General features: G+C 39.9%; 1 protein-coding gene across 1 annotated transcript in view; it reads right to left on the bottom strand.

Annotated features, from left to right (window-relative positions):
* Window positions 1–361: 361 nt before the first annotated feature.
* LOC131874583 (uncharacterized) overlaps window positions 362–18,407 on the bottom strand; it is a 95,158-nt gene continuing 77,112 nt past the window's right edge. The window contains exon 4 of the mRNA XM_059218117.1: window positions 362–786. Coding sequence (XP_059074100.1) covers window positions 678–786 — 109 coding nt within the window. The 3' untranslated portion in view covers window positions 362–677. The remainder of the gene's footprint in view (window positions 787–18,407) is intronic.

The following is an 18,407-nucleotide window of genomic DNA, read 5'->3' as shown; positions in this document are numbered from 1 at the left end:
CCTTAATGTAACGGTCTATTAAGTTTGCAGCATCATAATGTACCAAACGTCAAGCGGAGTACAGTAAATATTCAATCCAAGGTTATATTTGTTGAGTTGCCTTAAACAAATATCAACAAATAGGTGACATGCAAAAATGATATGGCTATTACAAAATAATCAACAATGTCCATGTAAAAATGGACAGACATAAACCAAATTTCTGAAAAGCTCAAATTTGGGATTGACACCATACAGCTAATTAGACAAAAAGAAAAAATGTCCACAAGTCTAATTTGCTCTATATTAAACATGTTTTTTTTTTTCTAACTTTGTAATTTCAATTTCACCCACCGCAATTATACCAATACACGAAATGCAATTTGTAGAAAACAATTATTCTTATTTCAAAACTCAGAAACACATTCTCGGCCCTTAAAATATACTAATAACATACTACAAAGCTATAGAATATAGCATATTTCAGTGCTCCAAAGAGCTAAAGAGTGATGCAAATAAAATTATATTATTAATAAACAACTAAACAAAATAAAACCACGACACCCACATAAGAATACATTTTGTTTTATGATTATACTCAAGTTCACAAAAACACCAAGAAGATGAGCCAATAGATGCATTGATGTTATTGCTGTTCAACAAAGTTCAAAATAAAGAACATTGGCACCCATGTTGTCTCATGAATCTATTTTCCTCATTTGTGGTAACGTTTTTGCTTGCATCTTCTCTTGCACAAAATTTAATTGGGCAAGAAGTTCTGCAACTTTACATCTTAACTGGCTAAAACTGCAAAAACAACAATAAATATTAATGTCCCATATTGATTCGGATTATCATATGCAGTTGAAGAAAATAATAGCAAAATGTTAACCAACATTTCTTAAACAGTTGTAGCACATGTATTTCAAATGCCTACTAATTGAACTCTTGATGTATGATATCCTAGGGTGAAGTCAAAATCACTCGAGCACATTCAATTTAAATATGCATAGCATGCTCAGCCAAAAAGGGGAAAATCATGGAACCAAAAACTATTCAACTATGAATAAAACTCTCATCTTAACTTCAATTTTTTATGTATAACTACCCCACATTTCTTAAACAACCACACATATTTCAAATGCCTATTAAATTATTAATTGAACCCTTAATGTATAATATTTCAAGGTTAAGTCCAAATCACTTGCACAAACTCAATTTAAATACATAGAAGCATGCTCTGAACAAGGGGGAGAATTATTGAACCAAAAGCTATTCAAATATGAATTAATCTCATCTAGACTTTAATTTTTTATATGTAACTATTTCTAAATATTCAAGTCCATTCGAAAAGATTATATCATATTCCTCGAATAAGTGAACATTTAAACAGTTTGGTAAAATAGTTTTTGCTCACTTTACAAGGTTTCTTCTATGGTTTATGTTCCATGATGTGATCTAATCCGAGTTCATTGTAAATAGTTTATGCTTATAATGAAAGATCTGATCAAGTTAAAATTAAATACAAACATTTTAAATTAAGTTTAAACATTAATGTTTTCCTCTATTTTGCCAGGTTTTGCTTTAATGGTTGAGATGCCTTGGAGTTGGAGATGAAATTAGATGAAGCAACAACATGATATTTAAAGAGACCATAGAACAGATTTCAATTATAGAAAACAAAGAGAAGAAGCATGCAAATCAACCATTGAAATCTTTATTTTAATACTTGAACCTTCAGTTGCTAGTGACCATTGGGACATGTAAGCCAGACCAATTTTGTAATTCATTAGAATAACAGCGGTGAGAAAGTGTGAACTAAGGACCAATAAGGTCAAGGTCAAATATGACCTTATGATCAAGGGAGAAGCAAATTCAAGGATTTGATCACACATTGAAGGAGGATGCTTACTATATCCAATTTGATACTACTAATCAGTACAGGATATCATATTTAATTTAACTGATTTTGAAATAAGCATTAATGTACAATAGTGGACAAGGATGGATAAACAGGAACTGAAAAATGCATGTAACGGTCAAAAGTACCTAATGTATCTTCAATGTAGTAAAGAGAGACCACAGAGAGTGGAAAGAACACAGTGACGATAAAAGGCATCGAGACATTTTTACAAGACATCAACACACATGAAGATATGCTAAGGTTATATTAGCAACAGTCCTAAACATTTGATGCCAGAAAAACATTGAGAATGAGGCTAGTGTAGATATCTTTTCCCAAGGCATCGACACCCATGCAGATATATTAAGGTTATATTAGCAACAGTCCTAAAATTTGATGCCAGAAGAACATTGACAATGAGGCTAGAGCAGATGTCTAGTTGAAATCTTTGTCTCCTGCATAATCAGATTGATTTCATACTTAAAATAAATTAAACATAGCTTGCAGAATGGACAATTGACATCTGGAAGTAGGAATTTAATTTATAAAGATTCTGATACAGGATGAACTGTTCTGTCTGAATCGAAACATCTACCAGATGAATAATGTTTAATCTTCAAAGAGGCCTGTGAATATCTAAATGGGCAGTGGAATCATCCATAGATGTCATGATAGAGAAAACACCTAAATATAAAATGAGCTCACACTTAGGGTCCACAAGACAAAGTCTATAGGCAAGCTAGTCAAGTGGAAATTGTTGCTCTAACTCAACAAAAACCTAATTGAATCAAAACTGAAACTGTTCTTTATCACTCTCAATGTCAAGGCAAACCTCATTAGAGATATTTGTTGGAATCAAGGAACACTGAGAGGGGGGGGGTGAATCAGTGTTCTGCAATTTTTAACTTTATTAACCTGTTCTTTCAACCACTTAATGCAAATGAAGAAAAGTAAAGTGCAGAAACACAAAGCAAAGATCAGCAACACCATAACACCAAGATTATTTTTATGTGGAAACCCGGTTAAGGGAAAAACCACGGTGCGATTTAAACCCACAATATTAATATACTCTGTTAGAAGTATAAAAATATTACGTTAAGGGAATGCACATGCATTCAGGCACACTGCTAGAGCTCACTGCTCAAATTACATTAAGGGCGACAACCCCGGAAGGTTCACTGCCTTACAAAAGAATTACGGATAATAATTGGAATGTCTGAACTGATAAACAACATCTACAAATGTCTGAAATAGTTCCGGTTAAGCACAAAATACTCCGTTCTGCACCATTGCTCTGTTTTGATATTTTGCTGTATTTCGGAGCACAAATCCTTCAACCGCGCATGTGAAATTGCGCACAATCGCTCATACACACTTTCCACACCACCATTGATACACCAAATGATCAAATCAATCGGTCTAATATATTTGCATCACCAATTTAGGTCTATTTCATGTCGGCCCAAAACGCATAACACGCAAATGAAACATGTTACACCACCATTGATACACCAAATGATCAAATCAATCGGTCTAATATATTTACATCACCAATTTAGGTCTATTTCATGTCGGCCCAAAACGCATAACACGCAAATGAAACGTGTTACCCAAGTCGGCTCAATCCGATCAAAAACATCATGCGGACCAAAACAATTGTCCACACGCTTCCCATATATCAACTCACCAACCTCGAACACACAAACAATTACCAAAATCACTCTACACGATCCGCACAACGAATCTTCACACGTTACTACTGATGAACACTGTGCTACCAGAAAACCGTCTACCGGATCTTCCAATTTACACAAGACTCAATTACCAGAAGTCATAAACCTAGAATACGGCATATTAAACAACCACAATGCATCTCTAGGATCCACAACATCAAATATTCAACACAACTAAATCGCCAATCACAACACTGTACACTCTGTCGGATAACCTATTCTTCTAACCGAACCTCATCGGACCTCAATCAATCTTTCGGTATGAATGAAGCATGAAATACGGATTAAATATTTGACTCAAATTGCCATCAATGACAACATCTAATCATCAATGTAGTGTCTCTTGCCAACAATCTCCCCCTTTGGCATTGATGGCAACACTTGGTGAAAAATGACTAAGTGTCAAACCAAAACCAAGATATATACACTGCAACCAAAAAATCTGACTACTGGACTCCAAAAATCAATGACTCCCCCTAAGATCAACATTTTTCACTCATCTACTCTCCCCCTTTGACATCAATGGCAATGGTAGAGTTCCGGTAACCAAAAATTTGCTATATACATATGTACACACAGTCCTCACATGCTCACAAAAATTTGAAGATGTCTGCATAGGAATTCTTCAATATGTCCAAGTGGCTATCCTAGCCCTTCTGTAGATTCTCCGACACAATTAGGAATCCACTAAACAAATAAGCTTGGGCTTCTGCTGTCTTTAGATTTGTCGAATCACTGCTGGCCAAAGCATCTTGAGTATCCTTAAGAGCACTCAACATAATGTCCAGCTTAGGAGTAACGAGACTCCTAATTTCTCCAACTCTGCTAATTATCCTCTCCAGGTCATGGCTCGGGCTTCTTACTTTCTCAAGTAATGATATGATTTGATTTTCATGACTGGTCAATAATACTAACAGGGGATCAACTGATTGAGATATACGTTCAAGCTCATCCTCATGTGCCTTAGACTTCTCAATGTCTGCAGTGAACTTTGTCAGAGATAAGCATGATTTATATAAGTTCCCACCTACGGACAACGCATCTTTCATGCTGTTCACACATTCACCTAAAGTGACTCTGTCCTTGGCAATCATCCTTTTTAGATTTCGGAGCCTCTTTGTGTTGAATTCATTTTGGACTTTCTCCTCAGCACACTTCTCAAAGGACTCAAAATGTGTATTTACAGAATTAATCAAACTCTTTAATTGCCAGGATGGAGTATTTGAAGTATCCTTTTGAAACGATGGCATCAACTTTTCAAAAACACCGGTTGCTAGGGTTAGCAACATACTATCCTCTGTATGAGATTTCAAAAGATCCTCACTGGCTTTTGCTTGTGCAAATGATGCAGGTTGAAGCTTCTGAATTGGAGACAAAGAAGCAAGGTTAATCGGACCTTGAATAAATTCCGGATCGTCAATGACTTTCTTTCCCTTTACTGTTCCTGCAGTGTTTTTGCCTCAATCTTGATTTCAACCTTGACCTCCACCTTTTCCTTTTTTGCATTCTTCTCAAGAACCGGAGGGTCAATTGCAACAACCGAAGGATTCTCAACCTTGTCTTTTCCATCATCTGCTTTTCCTGCACTTGCATCACCCTTGTCAACTGCATCTTCAGTTTTGACTTCTTCTGGCACATTAACCTCTGCATGCTCAACTGTCTAGACTTTCGAGATACAAGTATCATCCATTGTCTGCTCGGCTTGAGTTGGCATGTTTTGCTCTTCCAGATGAAATTCTTGATTGACTTCATACTTGTTCTCTAGCAAAACTTTTCTCCAAAATTTTCTCAGTTTCCTTTGAAACTTAATCAATTTTCCCTAACATGATTTTATTTACTTTGTGCTTACTTTTGAACTCATTCTTTGCTAACTGGAGTAATCTATATATCTCCTTAGTGATAATTGAACATAAGTTGACCAATAGATATTCCTTCAGTCTCTCATCTTCCTTATTAGCTGATTATTGTATAAATTCAACATTTGCGAGCTTCCCAATTCTTCAATGGGACAGTGCATATATACCCTAATGTCTTCAATATGCAGTACTGCATAGGGCACCAATGAGAACGCACTCTTAGGATCATCTTCCATCAAAATGAATGGATGATTCTTGAAATTAGGTCGGCTCAATGATTTCAACAACCACAGGAGTTGTAGTACCAAATGCAGCCATCTTATCAAATTCAAATTGCAAACTTCAACCGAAAAGAGTTTCACTATTAAATACCTTTCAACTGGATGCAAGATTGCACACCAAATCTGGATATCGATCGAAATCTTTGCAAATTCTACTTTACTGTGCTCTTCAGCTCTCTCGCTTTGAATGCAAAGTGACAAATAAAGAGATTAAGTCACCTTTTATTAACCGCAAACCTAACTTTTCATTGCAATAAATGCACTTTGCCCTAATTCTTCTAGATACCCTACATTCACAGAGTTCTCCTAAAAGATGATTTGTGGATCATCAAGTCTGATTAGAAACTTTCGAAAATCCATCTGTGACCATCACACATATTTCTACAACCTGTCGGAATCAGGCAGAAATCTCAAACAGGGGGTTTGTAAGTTTTTCATGAAAACCTTCCCCTAAGGCCGGATGCCTTAGCTTAGTTACCGGATGAGGTTCCAACACCGAAATCAGGTGCAGACCCATTTACAGCATTATCATCACTCTTCTTCACCCAAGTCTTCTTCATCTGATCTCTGATCTCATCAACTTTCGCTTTTCCTTTTTCATCTGCTTTCACATTCTTGTTTTTGTCTTCCGGACCTCTCCTATTCACATTTCTGCTTTCGCCATACTTAGCAATGTGACCAGATTTGTTGCAAGCATAGCAAACAACATTTCCTTGCATAGGTCTAAAATTCATCTGATTTCTTCTTGATCTATATTGATTAGCAACATGTCCAAACATACCACATGCATAACATTTGACATTTCTCCTATTCTGAAAGTTATTCATCACACTTCTGCGTACATTTGCCTTGTGACCATACTTTGCATTTGAAGCATTGACCGGTAAAAGATGGACCATTATTGATCATCCTATTTTTGCATTCACTAGCCATATGACCAAATTTATTGCAAACAAAACAATTACCATTGAACTTATGAATATTAGGTTGCCAAACCGAAGGCTTTCTTGAGTTGTTCTTCTGCCGTGCTGATTTGGAGCTTTCACCTTTCTCAAATCCAAGACCTTGTGTCATTAGGATTCTTCTGATTGGCAAGCGTCTCATCAAACTTGGCTGAACTGACCCAAAACTTCTCCTTATACTCGTTTGCAACATAAAGATCATATCTAATAAGAATAATCTGCCTTTCAAGATCTTCATGTTGTTTAGAGTCTTGTAGGTTAAGCTTTAGTTGTCCATTCTCACTCTCAAGTCTGCAACATTCTTCAGATTTGTCTTTTAGGGATTGAGCAAGCTTCTCCTCATTCTTCTTCCTTTCCTCAATCTCTTTTGTCAGTCTCATCACAATGGCTTCCATCTCATTTTTCAGTCTTTTCCTTCAAGGCCTCTTCATCAATGCTTTGACTTTCTTTCTGCTTAAGTTGATCAGCAAGCTTCTTTCTCTTCTCCCTTGACTTGTTCAACTGATCCTTCAATGATTCAATGAAGTTCTCAACATCCTTAAGGTTTACTTTCACTTGCCGGACCTCGGCTTGTGCATGATCAAGATCTTCAAGAGCAACAACCAGCTGTTGTCTAAGACTACCAGAATCCAATGATTCACTTTCTCAGATCCCCTGCATGATCAAGATCTTCAAGAGCAACAACCAACTGCTGTCTAAGACTACCTGAATCCATTGATTCACTTTCCCGGATCCCCCTCAAGTTGTTAGGCTTCTTTTGAGGAACTAGGCTCTAATACCAATTGTTGGAATCAAGGAACATTGAGAGGGGGGGTGAATTAGTGTTCTGCAATTTTTAACTTTATTAACTTGTTCTTTCAACTACTTAATGCACATGAAGAAATGTAAAGTGCATAAACACAAATCAAAGATCAGCAACACCTTAATACCAAGATTTTTTTTACGTGAAAACCTGGTTAAGGGAAAAACCACGGTGGAATTCAAACCCACAATATTAATATACTCTGTTAGAAGTATAAAAATATTACGTGAGGGGAATGCACATGCATTCAGGCACACTGCCTAGAGCTCATTGCTCAAATTACATTAAAGGCTACATGCCTGGAAGGCTCACCGCCTTACAAAAGAATTACAGATAATAATTGGAATGTCTGAACTGATAAACAACATCTACAAATGCCTGAAACAGTTCCGATTAAGCACAAAATACTGTGTTTTGCACCACTGCTCTGTTATGATATTTTGTGTATTCTGGAGCACAAATCCTTCAACCACACACATGAAACTGCGCACAATCGCTCATACACACTTTCCACACCACCATTGATACGTCAAATGATCAAATCAATTGGTCTAATATATCCGCATCAACAATTTAGGTCTATTTCATGTCAGCCAAAAATGCATAACATGCAAATGAAACGTGTTACCCAAATCAGCTCAATCCAATCAAAAACATCATGCGGACCAAAACAAATTGTCCACACACTTCGCAAATGTCGACTCACCAACCTCGAACACACAAACAATTACCAAAATCACTTTGCATGATCCGCACAACAAATCTTCACACGTTACTGCTGATGAACATTGTGCTACCAGAAAACCATCTGCCGGATCTTCCAATTTACACAAGGCTCAATCACCGGAGGTCATAAACCTGGAATAAGGCATATTACATGACCACAATGCATCTCTGGGATCCACAACATCAAATACTTAACACAACTGAATCGCCAATCACAACACTATACACTCTGCTAGATGACCTATTCTTCTCACCAGACCTCACCGAACATCAATCAATCTTCTGGTATGAATGAATCATGAATTGTGGATTGAATATCTGACTCAAGTTGCCATCAATGACAATATCTGATCATCAATGCAATGTCTCTTGCCAACAATGTTTTGTGGCGAAGAGTTATTAATGCCCAAGGTTATACAAGATAGAACATTTAGAATAACAACCAGAAAAATAGATAAGCTTGTTGAAGAGGCATTTGCTTGATTATTCACTTCTAAAAAGGTTGCATGGTTATACTAAATTTCCAAATTCCAAAAGCTTCATATGTTAAGCATATGTGCAAAGCTAGTTTATTTTTCCATGTAAAATCAAAATGCAAAACATGCAAATTACAAAAAAGCAGTACATGAGACGAAACTAGATATTCTGATGAGAAATAGAAACTGAATAAATGAAGTACATTCTTGTGTGACCGTATAAACTTGGCAGTCCCTTAATCATGTGCCTAGGTTTGAAGAGGCATTTGCTTGATTATTCACTTCTAAAAAGGTTGCATGGTTACACTAAATTTCCAAATTCCAAAAGCTTCATATGTTAAGCATATGTGCAAAGCTAGTTTATTTTTCCATGTAAAATCAAAATGCAAAACATGCAAATTACAGAAAAGTAGTACATGAGACGAAACTAGATATTCCAATGAGCAATAGAAACTGAATAAATGAAGTACATTCTTGTGTAACTATGTAGACTTGGCAGTCCCTTAATGCATGTGGACAATGTCCATATGGTGATGTTGAATTGTCAGTCAGAAAATTTTAAATTTATTATCACAACAATTAAAGTGGACTATTTAAAAGATGCAGTGTTACTAGACAGAGGATATCATCACCTAGACCAAAATTAAAGAATACATATGAAGAACAAGACATTTGATTTTATAATCTAAGGGTTTTGTGCATTAAGGAAGTTACCGAATTTCTAGTCAACACAGACAAGCCATAATGCCCCCAATAAATGCATAAATGGTGAATAAAATGCCCTCAGGCTTCAAACGTTAAAGGCATTTGAATCATTGATGAGCATTACTGAAGGGTGAAGATGCCTAAACATGATTAAAGGCTATATTTATTATTATTGACCATAAAAAAGATCAAACATTATAATAACGTGAAACCAGCAATTTCGATCTTTCCAATAATATATTCTATGCTTATGTGTGGTGTTCATGAGAGTTCTTTTTTCAATCAAGATTGCCATGACAATTACTAGCATGAGTTCAATGGCATTAGAAATTCCTCGAAAGCCTATCTCCGCATCTTCAACCCTAAGAAGGCACTAGTAGGCCAGCTTTTATTTACTGAAACCCATGCATAGAGAACCTATAAATACCTTAATAGAATTAATTGTAATAGGGTCCTACTTTATAATTCCACAACAAATGTATGATAGAGACACTTTACTCTAGTGGATATTGGGCTCAATACATCTAGTTGTAGTTTAGTAGCTTGTAAAGCAAGCGTCCCCTTAGAATTTTTTAGTTACTAATAGTAGCCTAGTAGGTGCATACCACTTTGTTGTGCGTTGCACACGCTCCCTGTCGCCGACAGGGTCCCCCTTTCCTGTTTTGAGTTTTTTGATCGTTATCCCGAGGATCCAAACAGAGTTTCTCGTGTCTCATCGAGCGAGTTCGTGATCAGTCCATAAGCTGATCGACGTTGGAGTAATGAACCAATGAGTCCTCCTGACTGATCTGGCTTTCGGGCGTGAATGCTGAAAGCTTTGTTCCAAAATTTTAAAAGATTGCCTTGGATAGGCGTAAGATGGTAAGAACCAACGGACCCCGCCAACCCAGAGCTATAAGGCCAATTGCATAAAGTTTGCTACCCGACCCTTGCGAGGAACGGGCAAAAGATGATTTTCGCCTCCTAAAGGATCAAATTGCTCGACCCAGCGCCTGGATATTTTGATGCCTCCCAAGTCCAAATTTGTGGGGTTTGGCGAAGTTGCTGGGAGGTCCGACATTCTGTGTAAGTTTCCAAAATTCTCTAAGGAGCAGATTTCCCCCCCCGAGATCGCCAATATAGGAGAACGATTTTCGGACCTCAGGTCCGAAATTTTTAAATAAAGGCGGAATGTTCTGAAAGGATGCATAGGGTCCGAAAGCCCAAAAAGGCGCTTAGGTCCGGGGTTGCGGTGTTTTTTTTTTAACGCATTAAGCTCCGAACTTTCACGAAAGTGAAAGTTTGAACATAACGTAAACACTTTTCGGACCCCAGGGCCGAAATTTCACGAAAGTGAAAGTTCAAAAACCGAATGCGCTCCTTTTCGGACTCTAGGTCCGAACTTGGCGAAAGTCAAGTGGAAGTTCAAAAACCAAATGCGCCCCTTTTCGGACCCCAGGGCCGAAATTTCACGAAAGTGAAAGTTCAAAAAAACATAACGCGATCTCATTTTCGGGCTTAAAGCTCCGAACTTCGGCGAAAGTCGAGTTTTAAAAAACATAAAGCGATCTCATTTTTGGGCTTAAGCTCCGAATTTCGGCGAAAGTCGAGTTTTAAAAACCTAACGCATCTCCTTTTCGGACTTTAGATCCGAACTTTGGCAAGTTAAAACACAGACTTTGGCAAGTTAAAACAAAAACGCGGAGGCCAGGGCGAACAAAAACGCAGAAAGCGAAGTTTTAACGCAAGAGCCAAAGCTTCGACGAAGGCACAATTTGTAACGCAAGAGCCAAAGCTTCAACGAAGGCACAGTTTATAACGCAAAAGCCAAAGCTTCAACGAAGGCACAGTTTTAACGCAAAACCCAGCCTTCAGCACAAAACGCAGTTTTAAACCATGGGGCCGAAGGTCGTATCGCGAGGCCAGGTTAAATCCGAAGCCTCCAAATTTGTCAAAATCCAAAGTTAGAAAGAATGCAATTCAAAATTTGAAAGAGCTCTCAAATCCGGAAAACAAGGAGGTAAGACGCCGCATTACCCTCCCGTCAACCATTTAAAATTCAGATTGCTAGGGATAGAACCATGTGAAATTGATAAATCTTCTTTCATCCTCCAAACCGCGAAAATTTAAATAGGAAGGATAACCGTTGGGATTCAAATTTTGCAGGATCGTCCGTTCGCTTCGCGCAACGAGGTTGGGCAATCTCTCGTCATTCACTCCCATCAGGTAAGTACGCTTTAACGCGTATGGTCATTTAAAATGTGTAAATCAAAAAGGCAAATGCGCGGAATTTAAAATGCTTGGAGTCTGCATCTCCGTTATTCGAACATCCGAAATTTAGGATTCATTCCCGAGGTTTAGCCAGAAACTGCATCTCTTTTCAAATTCAAACTTCTCATATTTTGCCTCTATTGAAAATTAATCCAAAAAATTCGAAAGTAAGAATGCATAGTCATAAATCTTCAGGAATATGATGCTGTTAAAGTTAATCAAATTGTTAGCCAAAATGATATTTAAACTAATCCCGGTCTGTTGAAGCACTTCTGTTATTATCTAACCCGCATTATCGTTCTTGTATCACCTTGTAATCCGTGTCTAGCTGTGCAGGATAAATGCCTAAATCGGTGGCAGAATCATCAAAAACACCCGCTGCAGCCGAAACCTCGCGAGCATCCAAATCAGACATCCCGCGGAAAGTTGAAAGAATGAAGTATCAATATCAGAGGGGAGGATTATGAGAGTCGAAGGTCCAGAATGTCTGGGATAACATTGGTGACACCGACCTTGGCCACATTGATATTCAGGATTTCAGGGATCGAGTCTTCTCACCCAACGCATATGGCAGGCCTAGGCAAATGGTGGAAAGTGGCATCGCCCAAGCAGCAGGTTTTCCTCCAGCAATCCAGAACTATGAATTAGTAGTGGAGGCTGCTCGGCATTACGAACCAAAGTCCAGATTGGTGCTTCTGGAAGATATGACTATCGCCGACTTCTCCCCTGAGGCTATCGGTGATGCATTTGATATCCCCTTTCCAAATAATCCCATAGCTACAACAATGGACGAGGCACAAGGGGCATATGATATGAACCCGGCTCGATGCAGGGCATTGATTAACGAAGAATGGTTCAAGGAGAAAAGGCCTTCAAGCACCAGGATTGTGAAAAAGACCCCCAGGAGTGACTTTCATAATGAACATGGGGACATGGTCACCTTACTTAGCCGAGTCATGGGACTTCCTAAGTCCAGCTACTTTGAAGAGTGGATGTTCTATTTTACAGAGCAGGTCTTTGCCGGAAAGTCTAAGTTTGACTGGGCCCAGATCATAAGTGATAACATCCACGCTCAGCTAATTGAACTCGAGACAAAGAAGTATTTCACCATGACCTCCTATTTGGTCTATATGTTCGCAAAGAACCAGCCACTGCCAGGATTAATAATGAAAGGTGAGATCGGGAATGGGCCTGGTCAGGTAAAGGTTTATGATTGCTACCCGCAGCTGCATTACCAGGATATAGCTCAAAGGGAAAAGAGCAGCCCGACTTACGCGGTTGGACAGTACGAACGCGTCAACGACGCCTTCACAATGCGCCTAGTCAGGCTAATGCAAGGAGGGTTACACATAAGGCTCTCGGAGCAAGCTACCATTTTAGTGCAGAGGTATGGGGCCTGGTTCATTCAGTTCCCAAGGTTCTCCTACATCCGAATAGCTGGCTTCGAAGGTGCCCCCCTTCGACTTCCGCGGTATCCAACCGATAAAGTAGTCCTCATGGAGGTGGCAAGACAATCACGCCCTGCTGGCATATTACTACGAGAGAGCAAGCAGGCAGGATTCGCATTTCCAATGATCATAGGCAACCATGATGTCCAATTGAGAACCCCCACCCTAGCAGAGGAGTCCCTTGCAGAGCTAGCCTCTTATGGCCTACAGGAACATTTCCCAAGGAAATGTTTTGATCATGACAATTTGGCGAAGAGAGCTTACGGTAGGCGCTACAGAGCAAAGGAGTCAATTGAAGATTATTGGAAAAATTGCTCCGATGACTACGAAGTCAGGCGACGGGAATATTCTAGATTGAGTGTGCAACAAATGCGACTCTTTGAGTACCGTCAGGTCCCGGATCAGCTCAAAGACTCGGGGAACTGCCTCCAAGTCCGAGAATTCAAAGCAGTAAGGCACCTCTTGCCAGGCGTTGATTGGTCTCAAGACCCAATCACGGATTTCGAAGCAGTCATGGCAGCCCCGGCAAGATACACAGATCAATGGTTACATCACCAGATCGAGAGGCTAGCCCATGAGGGGGTCCAGTTTACTTACCATCTGATGGGCAGTTTCGACTCTTAGTCTTCCGAAGACGAAAGGTCATCAGCTGAAAAACCAGAGAAAAGGAAGAAAGCTAAGTTTGATCATGACAATTTGGCGAAGAGAGCTTACGGTAGGCGCTACAGAGCAAAGGAGTCAATTGAAGATTATTGGAAAAATTGCTCCGATGACTACGAAGTCAGGCGACGGGAATATTCTAGATTGAGTGTGCAACAAATGCGACTCTTTGAGTACCGTCAGGTCCCGGATCAGCTCAAAGACTCGGGGAACTGCCTCCAAGTCCGAGAATTCGAAGCAGTAAGGCACCTCTTGCCAGGCGTTGATTGGTCTCAAGACCCAATCACGGATTTCGAAGCAGTCATGGCAGCCCCGGCAAGATACACAGATCAATGGTTACATCACCAGATCGAGAGGCTAGCCCATGAGGGGGTCCAGTTTACTTACCATCTGATGGGCAGTTTCGACTCTTAGTCTTCCGAAGACGAAAGGTCATCAGCTGAAAAACCAGAGAAAAGGAAGAAAGCTAAGGCTTGCAGAGGGACTCGGACGTCCAAAAGAACAAGAAGGGAGAAGATTCCCATAAGGAGGCCAGAGACCACTTCATCTTCAAAGGACCCCAGTTCGTCCGACGACGCCATAGATTTGGATTGCATACCTCCCCCGCCTTCCCAGAGCGACATAGAGGCATTCCAAGCCAATGATCCTCCTGCTCCAGATATGCCGGACACCGAGCAAAAGGGCCCCAATTCGACCAAGCCGGGTGACCAAATAAAGGAAGGAGAAATCCCATCCACCCAGGAGATCGAAGTGCATGAACTTACCCAGCAGAGCCGTCACGAATTGCTAATCCTCCATGCAGCCAAGGACGACTTGACTGTTGAAGGGGAACAAAGAACAGACAAGATTCATGAGCTCGAGGGAACCAAGAAGCCACCGTCACAGGAAGATGTCAGACAATTGTTCAGTGAAATAGGGGAGAACTCAGATGCAAACAAGGAGCTTCCTCCTTCTTTCACCCCTCCGATGGCGGGACAACTGCTAATTTGTGATCAGCCGGTTGAGGGCATGGGAGAACAAGGTGCTAACTTAACCCTATCCTCAACCCAGACGGTGCCTCAAGAGTGGCTGATCGCCAGAGCTCAGCGCAGGGCTGCCACCAAGGCACCCATCAATCTAGAGGACATCTTCTCACGAATGGATCAAGCAAAAGCGAAAGGGAAGAAGAAACCAAGAACATACTCTAAGATAACCAGGGATGAGCAAAGGAACCGCACTCTTCATATTGCCACCCCGCCCGTGGACAAGCCAGCAGATCAAATAACACTGGCAGATTATAGCATTACGACTGTCCCCATCGGACGAGCTACAAAAGAGCAAGAAAAGGAGGAATTTAAGGACTCAGTGCAGAACATACTCAGACAGCTCGAGGAAATTACTGCCGAAAAGGATATGTATCGGGCCCGTGCTGAACAAGCCGAGGGATACATCGATAAGCTCCTGCGGCCATTACACAACCCCTCTGAATCCCATATTCCCCCAATAGCATTGGCGCAAAGGACCACAACTGAATTTGAAGGAATTCGGGATACCGCAAAGGCCGTCAAGGAATGGGTGCAGGACATCAAGAAAAAGGGAGAACAGATCCTCAGAGAAGTAAAGGAAATGGCTCTCCATCGAGAGCTCACCCTAGTCAGGCTGTTGGAAGTAAAGAGGGAATCCCTTCACATGCATGAAGTAGCGGCCTCTACCCTTCCCCTCCTAAGAGCTCTTTTCTGGACACATACACAGATTCCCACACTGCCTGACATCCTAGATCCCCATGGCATCAGTGTTCTCAAGGAATGGTACTGGACCGTCACCATGAAGAACGACGCCCAGGAAATTATTGACAAAGAAAATGACGCATGTGAGGCAATTCTGGGGAACATGCAAGAACTAGGCAAGACCATCCTCCGATCAATGGTTTCGGGGTGGATAAATGACCTATCCGACAGTGTAATCCGGCCGGATTGGGAGGAAAGGTTGGGAGCAGATAAGGTTTCTTATTCCATTGAAGACTTGAGTTTTGCTGGTCAGTTCCATTCAGACATATTGTGCTTCGAGCGTAATCGCTCCAGCTGGAAGGACGGTTTAAGGCACATGGACCAGTATCTCGAAGGCATGCAGTACAAAATTCGCCACCCTCCCATGCCACCTTTTAGTCCCCTCTTCCAATTATGTATCAAGTTTCAGGAATATGTCCGCAAGGAACGAGCGGCAGGTCGTGATTTATGGCGAGAATACCTGCATGGCGAAGACCAGTTTCTACAGAAAGAATGTGAAACCAAAATAGAGAAAGTAGTTTCTCAAAAATGCCTTTTTCCCTCCAAGTCTTAAAAGGTGCACTTTTGTCCCAAAAAGGTGACAGTTGACTTCTGGTCAACATATTGTAAAGTTTTTTGTACACCTCCTTTTTTGGATTATCCCAATTGTTGTAATTATCCTTTTTTGGTAGTTATCGCTCCCTTTGGGGTAGTTGTTGATATTTACCCCCCCATTTATGGGTGTGGGTCCCCCTTTTTTGTAAGGATGAATCTGGGCAACTTGTCTAGATTAGATCTTGGCCATTCATCCATTTTTGGAAACCTATTTAAGGGGACTGGTTTTCCCTCATTTGAAAGGAAGTTCTTGGATTGTTGCGAAAGCTCTGAAGGAATTTTGCAGGAATTAATACAATGGATTAAAATTACCTTCAAGTTTCCTTGTGAGTGCATGGTCTCCTTCTTCATTTAATTTAGAAAGCTTTTAATTATGTCTATTCATTTTGCACAGCAGTTCTTACCAAGCATCTGATAGAACCTTCACAGTCCATACCATTAGAGGATAGCTGATTGCTTTTTTTTCCTTTCTGCATGGTTAATCTGGGCTATTTTATGATTCAGTTCGATTATCAAATATATATATATCATGAATGTAGAAGTTCTAATATCGTATTTGGTAATATGAAAATCTGGTTTCTCCTTTGAAGATTGCACTAAGTTTATGCAAACATTGTGTCTGAATGACTGATGAGGCTTAATTTAGTTTCCTGGAGGTGTCTGTCTGCTTGAGTGAATCTGCTGTCCTAGTTAGAATTTACAGTTCTCTTTCTCTCTATCCTTCCTTTCTTCCCTCCCAATTTTATCCCCCCTTTTTAGAAATCTGCAGTCCTGCTAAATCAGCTTCAAATTAACCAACATCACCTGAAAGAAAACCGTAAAAGGTCCCCGGGAATTTATACATGGAATTGCCAATCAAACGTAAGTCCCCTTGTGTTTCCAGCATAAACACATAAAGCCACTGAGAGATCCCACAGTCAAGACCTGACAAAAGAAACCTTGAGGTTATCCCCATTGATCAAAACGTAGAAAATAGCATTAGGGATTCCCTTATTTCAAGAGAGGGTAGGATACTCAGTGAGTTTATTCTATTCTGCGTTGGCCGTATGCAGTTTGCAGCGATGCGATTTCATCCATGTCAACACACTTCTATTAAAAGATGGAAAACTCCCATACTTTTAGGTTTAGGTCTGTCAAAATATGGGGTCTAGTCCAACCTCCTTTTTTTAATCAATCTCTTTTTTACACAATTATATCGATACAACTAATAAATATTCTCACACCTTTCAAAGAAACATTTCCTCCATTGCTTTTCAAATTGGTAGGTGTAATCCTTAAGAATTTTGGATGTATAGGTACGCCCCACTCTCTAAGTTGCCAGTTTGGATACAGGTTCAAGTTCGGGTTCAATAACCCGGTTCACCAATACGGCAAAATTTTGAAAAGGGGTTTGGGTTCGTAGAACAAAAATAATGTAAAAAACTATCCCATTAGCAATTATCTCTTTGCTTTCCGAGTCTCGAATGATGAATGAATCAGGTGTGAACTCCACAGTCTTCCCTGTTCCACCATGGGCTATCTGATAGATGGAAAGAAGATTGTTTGACAAATGAGGTACACACAAGACATCATTGAAAGTGCCATCCTCAATATCAATAGAACCTTTCCCAATCACACTCATATAAGTGTTGTTGCCCATCAAAATAGGTGACATAACACAAGGCTCAAAAGAAGAGAACATAGATTGTGTAGAAGCCATATGATGAGAAGCTCTAGAATCTAGGAGCCATCTCCCTGATCCACAACCTGTAGTAGCACAAAGAGCTTTACCTTTATTCTTTGTTGCTTCAGAAGCAAGTCTTGCATGATCTTTTACCTTAGTAGATCCTAACTGTTTTGAGTTGGAAGAAGAAGTTGACTTAGACATTCTAGAAGGAAGATCAAGTTGTTCTTCTTAAGATGATGTTTTAGTTCATCAATATTTTTCTTATAACAAGAATGTTCTTCATGTCCAGTCCTCTTGAAATATGCACAAGTAAGCTTGTCCTTCGTAGATGAATTATTATGTGCTTGATCTTTATTTGGCTTTGGCTTCCGTTTCTTGTTAGAATCCTTTCCTAGATTCCCTTGTTTAGCCACCAAAGCATGTGACGTAGATGGCTTAAGAATCCCCATGCTGATCAACTTTGATTGCTCAAGCATCAATGATTCTGTAAATGAATCAAATGAAGGTGTAGTGTAAGCACTACCCATTGTCAACAGATGGGTTTGGAAGCTAGAAACAAAGGATGCATACTCAGAAGGAAGCTTCCCCAACAAGTTGAAA

The sequence above is a fragment of the Cryptomeria japonica genome, chromosome 3 (genome assembly GCF_030272615.1).
Source record: "Cryptomeria japonica chromosome 3, Sugi_1.0, whole genome shotgun sequence".
Taxonomy (NCBI): Eukaryota; Viridiplantae; Streptophyta; class Pinopsida; order Cupressales; family Cupressaceae; genus Cryptomeria; species Cryptomeria japonica.
The sequence above is the reverse complement of the archived record's forward strand: the minus strand, read 5'-3'. Positions and strand labels throughout refer to the sequence as shown.